Source organism: Eurosta solidaginis, chromosome 2 (genome assembly GCF_040869045.1).
Source record: "Eurosta solidaginis isolate ZX-2024a chromosome 2, ASM4086904v1, whole genome shotgun sequence".
NCBI lineage: Eukaryota > Metazoa > Arthropoda > Insecta > Diptera > Tephritidae > Eurosta > Eurosta solidaginis.
This window is the reverse complement of record NC_090320.1, coordinates 297021321-297038248: the sequence shown is the minus strand read 5'-3', so window position 1 is coordinate 297038248 and position 16928 is coordinate 297021321. Positions and strand designations below refer to the sequence as shown.

The window sequence follows — 16928 nt, the reverse complement described above, 5'->3', positions numbered from 1 at the left end:
ACATTTGACTACAAATTGAGAACTAACTCTTTTTCATATGAAATAAAAAGATGATAAAAAACTCTAAGGACTACCAAAAAATAGAAGGCAATTTTTCCTTTAATACAGACATAGTCTTGTTGAATTTTGACTAAAAACTTTAACAATAGCTCTTGTAAAAGAATTTTGGGATTAAAAACTATAAAGGTGGAGCGCAATCTTTCAATTTAAGGCAAACCATGTACTTGGGATTAACCAATTGATTATTTAAAATTAAAACACGCGCTCCACCTTTATAGTTTTAAATCTCAAAATTCTTTTACAAGAGCTATTGTTAAAGTTTTTTAGTCAAAATTCAACAAGACTATGTCTGTATTAAAGGAAAAATTGCCTTCTATTTTTACGTCCATTTATATAAAGGGAGTCCTTAAAGTTTTTTTATCATCTTTTTATTTTCAATTTTTTAGTACTGCCTACAAAAAGGCAATTGCAACTTTGATTAGTAATTTAAGTAATTACTAAGTGAAAATTCTTATCTTTATTTATTTGTTCAAAATAGCTACCCGTTCTTTGGCGTTGCTCGGACGCACTACGTCTATATCTATATTCGGCTTAGGTGACTGTAGAAAGATGTATGTGTGCTACATATAAATCGGTGAATTATTATAGCTGTTCGATGTTCTTGATATTGGTGGAGCGGGTGAGTTGGACAAAGAGGTTGAATGTGGTGAATGATTATTGTTGGCGATTATTCTCATAATTGGCGAAGCCGGATAGTGCAACGCAACCGCTGTTGCTGAATATGATCACAATTGTTGAGGAAGTAAGTTCAACACAATTGATGATGTGGTGAATTTTCATTGCTGGTGAATGTGCATCATAACAAGAGAATTCCACCACGTTTGTCAGCTACTTAATTTGCACAGCTGAAAGTCGTGGTAAAATTCGCATACGCCTGAAAGTCTAAATGAATCGTGGTGAAAGTCGCGTACGCCTAAAAGTATGCAAGGACGTGCATTGAGTGGGGTCTTCAACGAGGTGGAATTCTTTAACGCCTGCAACACTCAGGAGGCTAGCCATGAAGTTCGACTTGTGCGTTACGTAGCTCAAATTTTTTGATCAAACATTGCACTGTCACCGAGTTTTAAACTATATTTCAGGTTTCAAGTCTCTAGATATCCAGGAAGTTAGTTAAAAATCGATTGCATCTCGATCCATTCGTCACCTAGCGGAATTTTTTTGATAAAATATTGCATTGTCACCGGGTTCTGACTTACGACCTAAGTTTCATGTCTCTAGGTCACCGGCAAGTTACTCAAAAATCGATCGCAAGATACCCCTCGTTTTTCAGGGATTTGTAGTTATCTCAATTAGCACGCCACCTAGCGGAACTTTGTTAAGTTGTATTGTCACCGGGTCTCGAACTATGTGCTAAGTTACAAGTCTCTAGGTAACCGGGAAGTTAGTTAAAAATGGAGTGAAAGATTCCCAAATTAAAATTAATTTTCCTAATATCTCGATCCATGCGCCTTCTAACGGAATTTTTTTGACCAAATGTAGCATTGTCACCGGGTTCTTACCCACGGCCCATGTTTCAAGTCTCTAGCTCACCGGCAAGTTACTCAAAAATCGATCGCAAGATTCCCCTCGTTTTTCAGGGATTTGTAGTTATATAAATTAGCACGCCACCTAGTGGAACTTTGTTTTCAATAAATTGTATTGTCACCGGGTCTCGAACTATGTGCTAAGTTAAAAGTCTCTAGGTAACCGGGAAGTTAGTTAAAAATGGATTGAAAGATTCCCAATTTAAAATTAATTTTCCTAATATCTCGATCCATGCGCCACCTAGCGGAATTTTTTTGATAAAATATTGCATTGTCACCGGGTTCTGACTTACGGCTCAAGTTTCATATCTCCAGCTCACCGGGAAGTTACTCAAAAATCGATTGCAAGATTCCCTCCTTTTTCAAGGATTTGTAGTTATCTTACTTATCGTGCCACCTAGCGGAATTTTGTTTTCTGTAAATTGTATTGTCACCAAGTCTCGAACTCTGTGCCAAGTTTCAAGTCTGTAGGTCACCGGGAAGTTAGTTAAAAATGCATTGAAAGATTCCCAAATCAAAACTAATTTTCTTAATATCTCGATCCATGCGCCACCTAGCGAAATTTTTTTGATCAAATATTGCATACTCACCGGGAAGTTACTTAAAAATCGATGGCAGGGAATCTGCGTTTTTTCAGGGATTTTCATGGATTTTCGTTAATCTCGATTCGTCTGCCACTTGGCGGCATTTTGTTTTCCACGAATTGTAGTGCCATCGACTCGCAAACTATGTGTTAAGTTTCAAGTCTCTGGATCACCGAGAAGTTAGTTAAAAGTGGATCGCAAAATTTCCATTTTAAAATGAATGTTCTGTATATCTCGTTCCGTGCACCACCTGACGGTTTTTTTTACTTGCACTGTAATGTCTCCCTGAAATGAACTATGTTCTAAGTATCAAGTGTCTAGCTCAACGGGAAGTTACCGAAAAATACTTTTCCGTGGGTCAAAAATTCGTATGGAATTTAAGGTAGAAAAATAATTGATGATTTTCAAGACACTGTTGAGATACAATGCTTGAGTTTTGAGACGTACTTTAGTCCTCGACTTGGGCTCAAATGTGACTCAAGTCTAGTGCTTACTAGAACGTTTAGAGTAGTGAAGTTCTTGAAATCCGTAGTATTCCTTCTCAAGGCTAGCCACCCAAATTATGAAAGCAATATATTCCAAATTATTGATTTAATTTTTGAAGACAATACAATTACAATTACGACAAAAATGGCGGGAACACTTTACATGCAAGACAAATATAGGGGTTGATTCTGGATAGACACAAGTTTAACCCTTAAAAGACGTAGATTAAAGGTAAGCTAGGATGACGCGCGGCTCTCTAAGAAGTCTGATTAGCTATACTGCAAGACCATTTCTTGAATTGAGAACTCTGAGATATACTGGTATACTGGTCATAAATCGGCATATGAATGGATTAGGCTCATGGCCTCCGTAAAGCTATTGCATGTCGAATCTCTTGCTTCAGTGCTTACGAAGGCTACCCCTCATTTGCCTGGGAAGAGCTGCAACAACAACAACATTACCGGCATGGGTGCTCAGGTTTCTGCCAATTTAACAGAAGCTGTCTATTTCTTTGTTTCGCTGTTTTGTGTGGAGTGATTTCGCCTCAATTGGTAAATGATGTTCAGACATTTTTGAGCGCAATTTATTTCTCCAATGCCCAACGTCCAAGGCCCATACCGATTGCCTTATAAGTGATTAGCAGCGTTTCTTTACCCTTGCCCCAGCGAGAGACTACATTATTTTATTGCTTAAAGTTTTTGGGTATCTGCCAGCCTGCTTCGTCCACGCCGTGAACAAATTCGCTATTGACATGTCGGTGATAATATAAAATTACGGGAGGCGAATAAATTTTAAAAAGGAAGATAATCGTTAATTTTGAAGCATAGCTCATCTATGTAACGGCTCCGGCGCGGAAAGTTAACATTATAATGCAGTCATGCACAACGGAAACAATAGAGGGATGTGAAAGGAAGCTTCGTTATGCAGAAATTGAACAAAGGAGGTGATGCTTGCTGGCTTTGATGTTTGATTCCTAAATTGCACCGACGCGTGCCGAAAATGTATGTCATTCGCAGTCCATTCGCGGATGAAATAAATAATGTCAGGCAAGAGAAACCATCAACGCACGTTTTTCAGCCATCGGCATATAAGAGGAGTCAGCTCTTTTCAAAGAAAATATTCAGATATTATTTCTGATTTGTTTATTTGCCTTATTTAACTCCAACTCTATTTAACTTGTAGTTAGATTGTTTTCCTGCTGAGGTGTTGTGAAAAAATGTTTAAATAGAAAGTTGCGATTATTTGCACGCTTGATTAAGTAATTGGTTGAAATTTATGATACATTTTCTTAAAGAGTTGGGCGCATAGGGTAGATACATATTCGAACCTGATGGGAATATTTTAAAATTGTTTCCTCCATACTCTTTGAAGATCATTTTTAATAGCCACTGCTCAATTTAGACATAAACTAAACTCCTCAGGTGTTTTCAATTTGATTGCAACTTCCATCTTCAGAAGTTGTGAAATCAAAAATTGTGTAAATAATTATACGCCCCACTCGTAAGAGTATCGCTTCAGTTTCCGCTGAGTGTATGTTGTTATTATTTCTTTTAATACATTTTCAAGGAAAAATTAATAATTAAAAGCTGTTTATTAGCTACCGCACTGGCGGAAAGGCAAAAAGTACCGAGTGTTAAAAGCCACTTTTGAAGTGAAATTTGTGCCGATGGCATTGTAGTGTTACATTTGTGCTATCGCCCATCTACTGGCTGTTGAATGACTCTTTCGTCTTATACTTTCTCTCTTATTCAAATTGCAAAATTTGCTTTATAAATTATCAACCTGTGTCTTTACTTCAACAAATTTAGTATATCTACTAGGCGATGAATGTGATTTTGTAAGCAGAGCTTAAATAATTCTGCCAATAAGCACCATCGAGATCTAAAGTGAAAACCTGTTGTTTCGTTGATACATTTATTTCAAGTTTCTATAAGGCATTATTTTTCGTCATCGTTCATAGTTGTTGATGTTGTTTTTAATCACAGTAATTGTAACTATGTGGTAACTTTTAATTGGTCTATACCGTGGCTACTGCCATAAGAGTGTTTTAATTATGACCGTAATCAAGGTTTTTTATGGGCAGAGCACATTCCTCGGAATTAAAACAAAAATCATGTATTACGCTAAAATTTAGAGCTTATACAGTTAAACTCTTACTAGGATTTTAAATACATTAAAAGCGTTTGCATATATCAATATATGGACTATCTGTTTCCCAAAGAGTTCTGTCCACAATGGATACCTCAAAGTTCCGTGAGAAGCTAAGCGTAGGCACCATTGCATCACGTAGTTGCAATATGGAATTTTGTATGCATATTTTTTATTATTTTTTTTTTTTTATCTTCTTATTTCTATAATAGCATTCAGATTACTTAGGCCGGGTTTTTCAGTACAAGTTCAACTCAGTTTGTCAGTAAAACTACGCTTCAACATACTCTGCAGTTCATCGGTCTACTTTAACTGAAGTTTAAGCTGAGCTGAAGTTAACCTATCAGTTATTTGCATTCGTTCGAAATGGCGTCGAATATAGCCAACAGGCATTTAGGCTTGAGTACCATTAGAGCTCATGTTGATAATCAGGCATACTTCTAAAATCTCAAGAGTTGTTTCGAAACAGTGGCTCAACTCGAGAATCATAGCGTACTCAGCAAAAGAGGGAATTTTTTATAAAGCAAAAAATGCTATTACTTAAGTTGAAAAAATGTAATTAGCAACTTGTGGGGGTTCTATAACTGTACTCAAATGTAAGATTCCATTATGTTGGTGTTGGAACTTCGGTGTGGTAGGCTGAGCACGCTACCATCACACCACGGCGGCCGCCTATATAATTTATTTTTGATTAAAGGGCAAATTAATGCTGACGGATCCACAACAAGATAAAACAGCTGATCGAACCAGCCTTATGGAAATCAATGTAATCGATTAATGGTGCCATACCATAACGCTAAAGCCATAACCATACCATAGCCAACCAATTGGTTTTTAGTTTTTCGCCATATCCATAATCTAAAAATATTTGAGTTGGTGAATTTATTAACTTTTTGTATATTTTATTTATTGTTATGGATACGTTTTGACTAAGAGACTTATTGTTTGTGGATAATGTTTGCAATTTTTTGCGTTTTCCTCATTTTTATGAAAATGTCAGCTGTTTAAGGTTATGGCACTATTAGTCGATCACAATGGAGATGGTTAAGCTGCAGAGATTGGTGCTTTATCGGTAACCGTATCGGTAACCTTATTACAGCTGATTCGACCAACTTTATGGGAATCAATGCAATCGATTATTGGGCCGCTAAGGTCGTAACCGTATCGTAGCCAACCAATTGGTTTTTGGTTTACCGTCGTAACGATAAACAGCTGATTACGTTAGGGATACGACTACAGCGATACGACACACGGGACCAATGACTCCCGCTTTATGGATATGGGTATGGTTACGACTATGGCGTTAGTGTTAAGGAAGTTCAACTGGCCCTTAACTACGCTTCATTACTGCTATCAACCAGGTGTTTATTTCTCACAATAAACATCTGTTGGTTTTGGTGGTACCACCTTGGAGATTTTTTTCAAATCCACCTCAACTCGATTTGCAATGTACGATATCAACTGGAGAAATGTGTTGAATATTCATTTGGGAACTTTACATTTCTCAAGATATCTCGAAATTAGGATAATAATTAAAAAAAAAAAAAAATAAATGATTGGAGAATGAAGTTGGATATTAAGTCGAGAATTTATCTGGTTTAAAAATAATTAAATAACGATGTTGAATATTACTTCCGGAACTGAATATATATTTTGCTGGAGAATTTTTTTTATGTTTATTGGGTAAACAAAATCCAACTGTTGGCGTATCTACAAATTATCTAGATAATAAAAAAGCCAATTTTGCCGCACATAAAAGCATACCGCAGAGGCGGCCCTAAACTGTGACTGAAAAACTGCTCAGTAGTTTAACTGAAGTTTAAATTTGACTAGAGTTTAAGCAAACTTAGTTTAAGCGTAGCTTAACAAACTACTGAAAACCCGGACCTTAGTAATCTGCATACCTTTGTGTGTCAAGCGCATTGGTTTTCAGAATATGGTCCATAAGAGAGGAAAGAGTACATCCCTTGAGGCATCCTCCAATGGCCACAATTGGCTTAGTTGTCCCTCCCCTGTGTTTCCTCAGCGAATAATCATTGAGTTTATGTCCAACCAATTATATAGCTTTCTCTAAAGCTTGTTGTGTCGTGCTATCGAAAGCCCATGAGATGCCAATAAGGCTTTAACTTTAGACTACAGAGGGCCTTATTTATCTACTTAACTGGAGGTATTAGAAATATGAGCAACTTATACCCGGGGTTCATAATTCGTCAATCACGTAAGGCACAAGGAAAATTTGGAAGGAAAAAAGCAGGCATGCTTAACGAACGAAACGATATCATTTCGTTACGATAATCAACGTTAATAAACGAAACGAAGTCATTTCGTTTCGTTTATTAACGTTAAGAACGTCAAATTAACGTTAATTTGACGATCTTAACGTTAATATACGAAACGAAGTGACTTCGTTTCGTTTATTAGCGTTGATTATCGTAACGAAATGATATCGTTTCGTTCGTTAAGCATGCCTGGAAAAAAGAAAAGTCACTTATTGTCTCAATTTTACTGGCTGAACAATGCACACTCAAATTGTATAGTAATTCCGGTTATTATACCTATTAATCTTCCAAACTAATTAGCACAGCTTGTGTTAAATATTTCTTTAAATAAATAAGTTAACTTTCAACATTTACTTACCTTCATTAACATGTCCAGACTTTGGTACAGCTTCAGTGTTTGTTAAATTATTCATTTTTCACTTCTCGGCTTTACTTCTTCAATCGCAAAAACTTTCATTGGTGATGAGCGATTAAGCTAAGTATATACGAGTTTGCTAATATATATATATATATATATATATATGTATGTTGATAGATATGTAGTGGTATTAGGTTTTTGCATTTGTTATCGATACAAAATAAAATTCATAAAATTTTGCGTGTTCGTATTTTACACAAAAACAACAAATAGGTTAAGAACTGGAATAGAAAAATGTAAGTGGTTAGGAATTAAAAAAAAAAAACATAAACTTTGGAGCAGCATTCATCAAGAAATTCAATATATAACACAAGTATAATCATATACACATAGTACAGCTATCGACACCGAAAGAGCGCATCCAACAACTAAGTAAAAATTCATTCTTAGTAGAGCTGGATTCGATTCGATTTTTGGAAAATCGATTTTTTCGATTCGATTCTCAAAAAAAATCTATTTAGTCGATTAAATCGAGCTGGAAATGGTTGATTGCTACTCAGTTGTTTTTACCGCTAAAAAAGCTCGCCAGTTTCTTTCTCGTTTCGTTGACTGAGGATCTTTGGCAACATCAAGGAGTACCACAGGGTTATTCACTTGTTTCTCCCATCGGAGTCAGATTGGTAGTGTATTCGATAAATAAATAGCATGTTTTCTGTGTTTTTCCAGGTATTCCAATTTTGTGCGCAGACGCTTCATCAGTTATTTCTGCCTTCTTTGCAATGTTAGCTTAGAAATAACAAGGAGAACAACTTTTGGCTATAACCCTCTAATAATCACTCATCATAGCTGCGGTATCGAGAGTCGATGGTATGGCCCTTTTCTAGAGAAAAGTTATGCCGATGAAGTATGATCATCTCCGTCGAACCAGCCAGTTATAGGAATTCATGAAAAGGTTTCGGCATAGCAAGTATTCCTATCGGCATCCGTATTTGGAAACAGACGAAGCGGAAGACCTCCGCCAAGAATGCTTGATCTCCCTTGGTGCTCGCAATTGGTGTCAGTTATGTTGAAGCCGAGATGGCTAAGCTGACTTGCGCAACTGCAATGCCAAAATCTCCTAGGCGGCTAAGCGCTAATTGTTGGTGATGATAAGATTTCTTCATATTTCTACTTTTACTCATAGCCACCATCATAAGTCGAGCTTCTTAAAAATTTGAACACTATTTCATTTGTTCTGTGAATATGCGAATAAAGCTAAATTTATAAAAAATTACAACAAATATATTTTCTGCACGTTTTTATTGATATACATATATGGTACATTTACTCAAAGATGATCAAAACTTCGAAGGCTAAAAAAATCGAAGTTTTCTAATAGAAAAATCGATTCTCCATTTCTTAAAAAAAAGATCGATTGAATATATTAAAAATCGAATCGAAATCCAGCTCTAATTCTTAGCATTCCCTTGTGAGTCGTGTTCTGAAAATCGCGTGGTTTAGCATTGTAATCGAAATATAAATCGGGCAAATTCCTTTTAAGTGTTTTTAAGACTTTTCTATAATCGAAACCGTTTTTCTTCTCGAGGTTGTAGAGCAATTTTCATATAGTTACTAGCAGAACCGGCAACGTTGTTCTGCCCTAAATTTGGTCTATCTGCATACATTTTAATAAGCTTTTTCCGTCTAACTCTGCCCTCCCCCCTCTACACTTTTTCCTAATCCTTTTATTTACTCCTCCCTCCGTCTTTTTCGCTTCATCTATCTCCATCTTTGTCTCATTCTATCTCTTTCTCATTCTCCTTCTCTCCTTTCTCTTCTCTCTTCTCTCAAGTTCTTCTTACTCTTCTTCATCCCTTAATTCCAGTCCCAGAGGGTGGTATGTATTTTGTTCCAATCCCCTTCCGAGGCTCAGTCCCAGTCCTAGTCCTAATCCCAGTCACAGTCCGTCTCTGGTCTACTTCCCGAAAAAAACGATCGTAAATACTAGTATAGGCAAATTTATATACCAAACTAAAAATTCCATGGCAAAATTTCTATCCGTTCTCGAGTTAGGAGTGACAATGAAAATGTACACTTTTTATTTTTTTTTTTTTCAAATTTTGAATTTTTCTAAAAAAAAATCATAACTCAAAAATGGCTAAACCGATTTGGGATTTCAAAATCAACTAACCATCATATCTCCTTCCTGTATCTTTCCTAAAAATTTCATGGCAATCTTTCTATCCGTTCTCGAGTTATGGAGTGACAATCAAAATGTACACTTCTTTTTATATATATAGATTTAAAAAATGTAATTTCAAATATAATTGGTTTAAGCGCTTTTGAAGCCGGCTTCCTCCTCATGAGGCCTAAGCTAAGCCGTACAGTAATTTTGAATCTGATTGTAGTTTTCTTCACTTAGTTTTAGATCTCTGCATATATCCGTTACCATATGTCTGTATTTGGCTGAGCATCTCACAATTATTTTCAATAACTCTCTGGGCACTGAGCTTTTTACGGACGACTCTCTTATGTATATTCAAGAGTGCCAACAAAAACGATGCCTAACATTATAAGCCGATTTCATATTCGGAGCGCTCCGGGGCCATTTTTCGGTTTTTTGGAAATAACTTTTGACAGAAATAAAATTTTGAATTTCCGCTTTCGGATTCATGGTCCTGGGATCAAAACGCGTCCTTTGACACATATTTCATGTTTATAGAATTAAAAAAAAACTTCTCGAAGCATTCAGTGAGTTGTTGCACCTAAAGTTTTAGTTGAAGTTGACTTCTATGAGCTTTCACTCTACCATTTTGGTGTTGATCACGTCTTACTTGTCTTATTACTCTACACTGCTAATGCCAAATCTTGGCTCTTTATTTCACCAGCAGGGCTGCAGCAAGGCAGCATTCTAAAGGCTTGTCTTCTAAATACATTTTTTCAAATGACATTAGATCAATATTTCTAACGCGTAAGAAATCAGTCGTTTGAACCTGATGAATATAAACAACAACCAGTCGCATTCACTATGAGTCGGCAAAATACTATGCAGATAAGGGCACGACGAACCCCGTTTTCAGAGCCCTATACCCGAAACTCGCTGTTGAAGAAAGCAGATTACCCAGGGAGACACGCGTCATTCTGGCACAACTTCGATCTGGATACTGTTACAGGTTAAACTTTTACTCATCCCGAATCAACCCCGACATACGCAATTTATGTCCGACATGTAATATGTGGCTACATGACACCCATCATCTTTTCAACTTCATTGTGGAATCAACGTCTCTAACACGCATATCTCTCTAGTCCAACCTTATTGAAACTGCTAGTGTCCTTGCACTTCCGTAAAAGGACATCGATGACGATTGATGAAGTGGTGATAGCCCCTATTGGATAGAAGCGAAGCACTGTTACAAAAAAGATGTATGAGTTTAATTTGTTGTATCTTCTCTTAACGAAAGCGTTCAAAATCTTTAAGTAAACTCGAAAGATTTTTTTCATTCTTTTGGTTTGGTAAGATTTTATTTAAATTCAAAGTTACTTTTAAATTTTGAATTTGAGAAATATTTATTTGCCTATCGCTGTAAATTCCACAGTTGGTGGCTGAGTTCGGTTAGAGCAGATTAGCTCAAGGACGAACGAAAATTAAAAAAAAAAATTTACTTTTACTAGTACGAGGGTTGTTATTTATATTTTGAGCCTTGCCAACACTAATTGTTTGCCGGCATCATCTGACGACGTTTTCAATTGAAAGTTTGACGTTTTTAAGCATAACCTTCTTCAGAAAATTTTGAAATTTGAGCACAACTTGTGTTGTTTACAGTAACTTAAAAATTGTATCTCAGCGAAAAAATGGAATTAACTCGTGAATACTCGTCATGAACATATAGCTGTGAAAAAAATTTGTTCGCGTTGGATCCCGCATAATTTGACAAAAGCTCAATCCTCAATACCTCAATCGGAGTGGAAAAAGTGTTACGAAAATTGGTTTGAACGCATGCAAAAGTGTATTGATTATTATGGAGAATACTTCGAAAAACAATAAAGCCATTTTCGATAATAAATTACTGTCTTTTCATTATTAGGCTCAAAATATAAATGGCAACCCTCGTAAGTACTTCCAGTTTCGGTGTTAAGGAGAGTGAATATATCCGACTTGTTAAAAGCTCTTACTCACAAGATAAAAGAAATACGGTGGGTAAAAGAAAAAGCAGGCCGGTTTTAACGGGGAGCAATGGCTTGGAATAAATATAAAACTACGGATTCATGGTAGTATTTTTGTTTTCAATGAACACGTTTGTGTGAGTCCGACTGTGTACATTGTCTTCGTTGAGAACTTGTGTTTGCTGGAAGCCGCAACTCAAGTGTTTTAACTTTTTGTTGTTGTTTGTTCGAACGCTTTGCGAGTTGTGGGCCAAAGGTAGTGGCAGTGTTGTTCATCTAAAATTTTTATTGTAAATCGCTTCTAAAATGCCGCATGTGTGTGTACCTACACATATACATACATGGCTATGGTCATTTACTTTAAGTGTACGTGGAGGCAGGTACATAAAATGCTAGAACCCTGCAGAGAATCAAAAAAAAAAAAAAAATAAGGATTAGTGTCAACTGCTCTTCAAAGATTTCAGAGAATACTGAAGTATCCATAATAAGTAAAAATAATTTGTAATTTTCTTGCCGGCTTGAGGTCCAATTTTGTAAATAAAATTTTTCAAAAATTGTTGTTTTTTTTTTTTTTTCTTCAATATATTTCGGTTACCTACTGTAACCGTCTTCAGGATTAAATTATTTTACGCGTCTTCACTGCTTAACAAAACTCCGCGTTAAGCAGTGAAGACGCGTAAAATAATTTAATCCTGAAGACGGTTACAGTAGGTAACCGAAATATATTGAAGAAAAAAAAAAACAAAACTCAACAATTTTTGAAAAATTTTATTTACAAAATTGGACCTCAAGCCGGCAAGAAAATTATTTATTTAAAAAAGAAAGGTCGCTAAAAACTTATAATAAAAATAATTTGGCGCAATGTACCTTCGCGGAGGTTAAGATTGAGCTTCGCTTTCAATTTGTAATATAGTGCAATAAATTTTTTATGTAGGCCGTAAATGGCATCTGCTAAGGCAGTCACCATTTTCTGAATAGCTTCTCATAGCAGAAATACACTCAGAAGTCTTGGGATTTCTAAATGCCATTTGGCAAACAGCAGTATTTCTTATTCTCCCATCCCGAGTGCTGCCAGCAAGTGGCTTGAGGATGTTGTTGCAACTCTATATTTGGGACGCAACTACGAATGAATATGTGTTTAAGCTGAGACTGTGATTGTCTAAATGTTTTGGCGGCTCTACAGTTGGTAACGATATTTCTTCAACGTGGATGTCCAATTGTTGTGTCATCTTCGAGGTCTATGCCGTGAGTAATATAGCCGTAGATTTAGTTGGTGACAGTGCCAAGTCACGTAAGGTGTAGAAACGGTTTCTTCCGTAAATTACATAGCACCGTCTTAGCGCTAAACCCCATCAATAAAAACAAATTGTGGATAGACTTATTTAAAACCGTTTGACTCAGTCAATCACAGAACGTTGTTATAAGACTGGGAAGGGTCTACCCTTTCATTTCTTCTCAAAAGGGGAACCGCAAATTATCTGCGTGGTCGGCGGGCCACCATCCAGTCCAGGAATGTACGTAATTTATCGCACCTATTGTGCTTCGCTACAAGAAGAAGAAAGGCATGGACCCGTTACCTTTATGACCCAGTCGTCTGCATAAGAAACTATGGAGATTCCTCCTTGTAGCTAAGGGAGATTGTATATGTGGGGTAAGGGGATTCAGAAGGGATAAGACACCACCCTGAGGTATTCCCTTTTTATTTCGGCTTGATTGAATTTTGGTCCTTCTAACATACACATATAGTTGGTTTTCCATCTCTTGAGAAATAATTTCTCTATTCCTTGGAATAGGATGTGTTGTTTGACCTTGTCAACGGCTTTTGACAGGTCGATTAACATGATCATTGTCCAATGGTATGGTTCTTTATTGAATCAATTGTTTTTCTAGATATTTATGACATTTTACATGGTGATAGTGTTATGAAATAAGCAACTGTCATCATCACCATTAACTCAAGCTTAACATCCTAGGCCATTTTGGCTGTTGTAAACAAGTCGCGCCATCCCTGTGTCGCGATAACTGACGCCAACTGGGACCACTAAGGGAGATAAAGTCTTGCTTCAGTACACGAGAAGAATACTTTTTGAGCTGGAGCCTTTTGTTGGTTCTCATAACACGATATAGCCAGCGAAACCGTAGCATTATGTTCATGTCACTATGCGCAACCAACAACCTACTCAATCCAAAGTAGCACTTGTTGCTTTGATTTCTAGACTTAGGGGCTTGTTGTTGTTGTAGTAGCAGTGAGACTTATAGCCGGAGTCATTGGTGCCGTATGTCGTATCGCTGTATCCGTATCCCTAACGTAATCAGCTGTTTATCATTACGACGGTAAACCAAAACCCAATTGGTTGGCTACGATACGGTTACGACCTTAGCGGCACCAATAATTGAGTGCATTGAATCTCATAAGGTTGGTCGAATCAGTTGTTATAAGGTTACCAATACGGTTACCGATAAAGCACCAATGTCTCCAGCTTATACTCTATTACGTTCGTTTCGCCGCAAAGGAAAATCGCCAGTGTATTTCCACTATGTTAAACGTTGCCAACATATCATTTGACACTTGCTTTCGCCTTCCTGTTTAATATAAAATACGAACGTAGACGAAGTCGTTTGGAGGCGAATCGTTCGTTAGAGCTATCGTTCGCAATACAGAATTAAGCCCTTGTATTGTTTTTGTCGTTAATACTGGTTTCTACTTCGACGAAGTCCTTCACAGCCTCGAATTTATGTATATCTGTACGGAGTGACATGACATTTTTTTAACTCTTTCCAATTCACAGATTTCCTTCAGGGTACTTAATTATATTTATACATACTCGTGTAATCATGTGTTAGAATATGTATATATGTATATTTGTAAAGCAAGAGCGTGTTTTACTTCTTCGCCATTCGAGTGGCGATTATTTTATGTTTTTATACTCAGTTGAGCCTAACTCACAGAACTTTGATTGGATAACGTTTGGTTGTGCACATATAAAGGAATCGAGATAGATATAGACTTCCATATATCAAAATCATCAGTATCGAAAAAAAATTGTATTGAGCCATGTCCGTCCGTCCGTCTGTCCGCTAACACGATAACTTGAGTAAATTTTGAGGTATCCTGATGAAATTTGGTACGTAGCTTCCTGGACACTCATGTCAGATCGCTATTTAAAATGAGCAATATCGGACTATAACCACGCCCACTTTTACGATATCGAAAATTTCGAAAAACCGAAAAAGTGCGATAATTCATCACCAAAGGCGGATAAAGCGATGAAACTTGGTAGGTGAGTTGAGCTTATGACGCTGAATAGAAAATTAGTACAATTTTGGACCATGGGCGTGGCACCGCCCAGTTTTAAAAGAAGGTAATTTAAAAGTTTTGAAAGCTGTAATTTGGCAGTCGTTGAAGATATCATGATGAAATTTGGCAAGAACGTTCCTCCTATTACTATATGCATGCTTAATAAAAATTAGCAACATCGGACACGACCACGCCCACTTTTAAAAAACAAATTTTTTAAAATAAAATTTTAACAAAAAATTTAATATCTTTACAGTTTATAAGTAAATTATGTCAACATTCAACTCCAGTAATGATATGGTGCAACAAAATACAAAAATAAAAGAAAATTTCAAAATGGGCGTGGCTCCGCCCTTTTTCATTTAATTTGTCTAGGATGCTTTTAATGCCATAAGTCGAACAAAAATTTACCAATCCTTGTGAAATTTGGTAGGGGGTTAGATTCTAGGACGATAACTGTTTTCTGTGAAAAAGGGCGAAATCGGTTGAAGCCACGCACAGTTTTTATACACAGTCTACCATCTGCCCTTCCGCTCAGCCGATAACACGATAACTTGAGCAAAAATCGATATATCTTTACTCAACTATGTTCACGCACTTATCTGAACTCACTTTGTATTGGTATAAAAAATGGTAGAAATACGACTATGACCACGCCTACTTTTTCGATATCGAATATTACGAAAAATTAAAAAGATGCCATAATTCTATACCAAATATGAAAAAAGAGATGAAACATGGTAATTGGATTGGGTTATTGACGCAAAATATAACTTTAGAAAAAAGCTTTTTAAAATGAGTGTCACACCTACCATATTCAGTAGAAGAAAATGAAAAAGTTCTGCAGGGCGAAATTAAAAGCCTTTGGAATCTTGGCAGGAATACTGTTCGTGGTATCTATATCTATTTATCTATAAATCTTATAAAATAAAGTCGCTAAATGCCATGTATGCACATAACGTCACACAGAATACTCCGATTTTAAAACGGTTTTTTGCATTTGAAAGCTTAGCTACGTGAAATGGTACAGTTAATATAATTTGAAGATATATATTATAGGGGCGTGGCAAATTGCCAAAATGTAGCAAAAAATCATAAAATTTTTGTTTACACAGCTATAACTCATAAACGGATGGATGGATTTCAAAAATTCTACTTTTCAGTAAAACTTTGAAATATTTACCTTCGATCTGCATCAAAAAAAAATACATGATTCCTTTCTTATATCAGCCAAATTGTTTAAACAAAAGTAACATTTTTATCAAAAAATGCGTATGTGTGTTTGTTCGCTGTGAACTGTCCGCGCTAATTGCTTTTGAGGTCGTAGGTTTATAGGTATGTGTGGATGTACATCACTACATAGTATAAAACAAAGTCGCTTTTTCTGTCCCTATGTCCCTTTGAATGCTTAAACCTTTAAAAATACGCATCGGATTTTGATGCGCTTTTTTTAATAGATAAAGAGTGATTGAAGAGGAAGTAACGGATGAACATATTTGGCTGAAAATTGGTGGAGGGGTAGCTTAGAACCAGGAGACAGGCATAGGCTAATTTTTATCCCGTTCTGGATAGGGTCTTGAGATCAAAGCGTGGACGTGGGTAATCCTGGGATATGTTTGTACAATATGGGTATCGAATGAGTACTTTGATACGGGGTATTTTTCGTACCCGCGGGGGTAACTAGGGTCTCGAGATATAAGCGAAAACGTGGACGCGGGTACCCCTAGAATGTGTTTATAGAATATGGATAACGAATGAAAGCTGTTGATGAGTGCTTTAGTACAGGGTAGTTTTCATACCTATTGGTGCCTAGGGTCTCGAGATTGAGGTCAAAACGTGGACCCGGGTACCCCTAGAAAGTGTTTATACATGGATAAGAAATGAAAGCTGTTGATGAGTGCTTTAGTACAGGGTAGTTTTCATACCTATTAGCATCAGGGTAACACTAGGATGTGTTTTTACATTATGGGTATCAAATTGAAGCTGTTGATGAGTGCTTTAGTACAGAGTAATTTTTATACCGCTGGGTGACTAGGGTCTCAAGAT

The 16928-nt window shown here is 36.5% G+C and overlaps 1 protein-coding gene across 4 annotated transcripts in view; it reads right to left on the bottom strand.

Moving 5' to 3' along the window:
- LOC137241261 (AF4/FMR2 family member lilli) overlaps window positions 1–16928 on the bottom strand; it is a 79947-nt gene that overhangs the window by 45472 nt on the left and 17547 nt on the right. For 2 of the 4 annotated variants that reach the window (XM_067768677.1, XM_067768676.1), the window contains exon 2: window positions 7439–7719. The exons of the other annotated variants lie outside the window; for them this stretch is intronic. In XM_067768677.1, the coding sequence (XP_067624778.1) occupies window positions 7439–7493 (55 nt within the window). In that variant the 5' untranslated portion in view covers window positions 7494–7719. The remainder of the gene's footprint in view (window positions 1–7438; window positions 7720–16928) is intronic. 4 annotated transcript variants of the gene reach the window in all.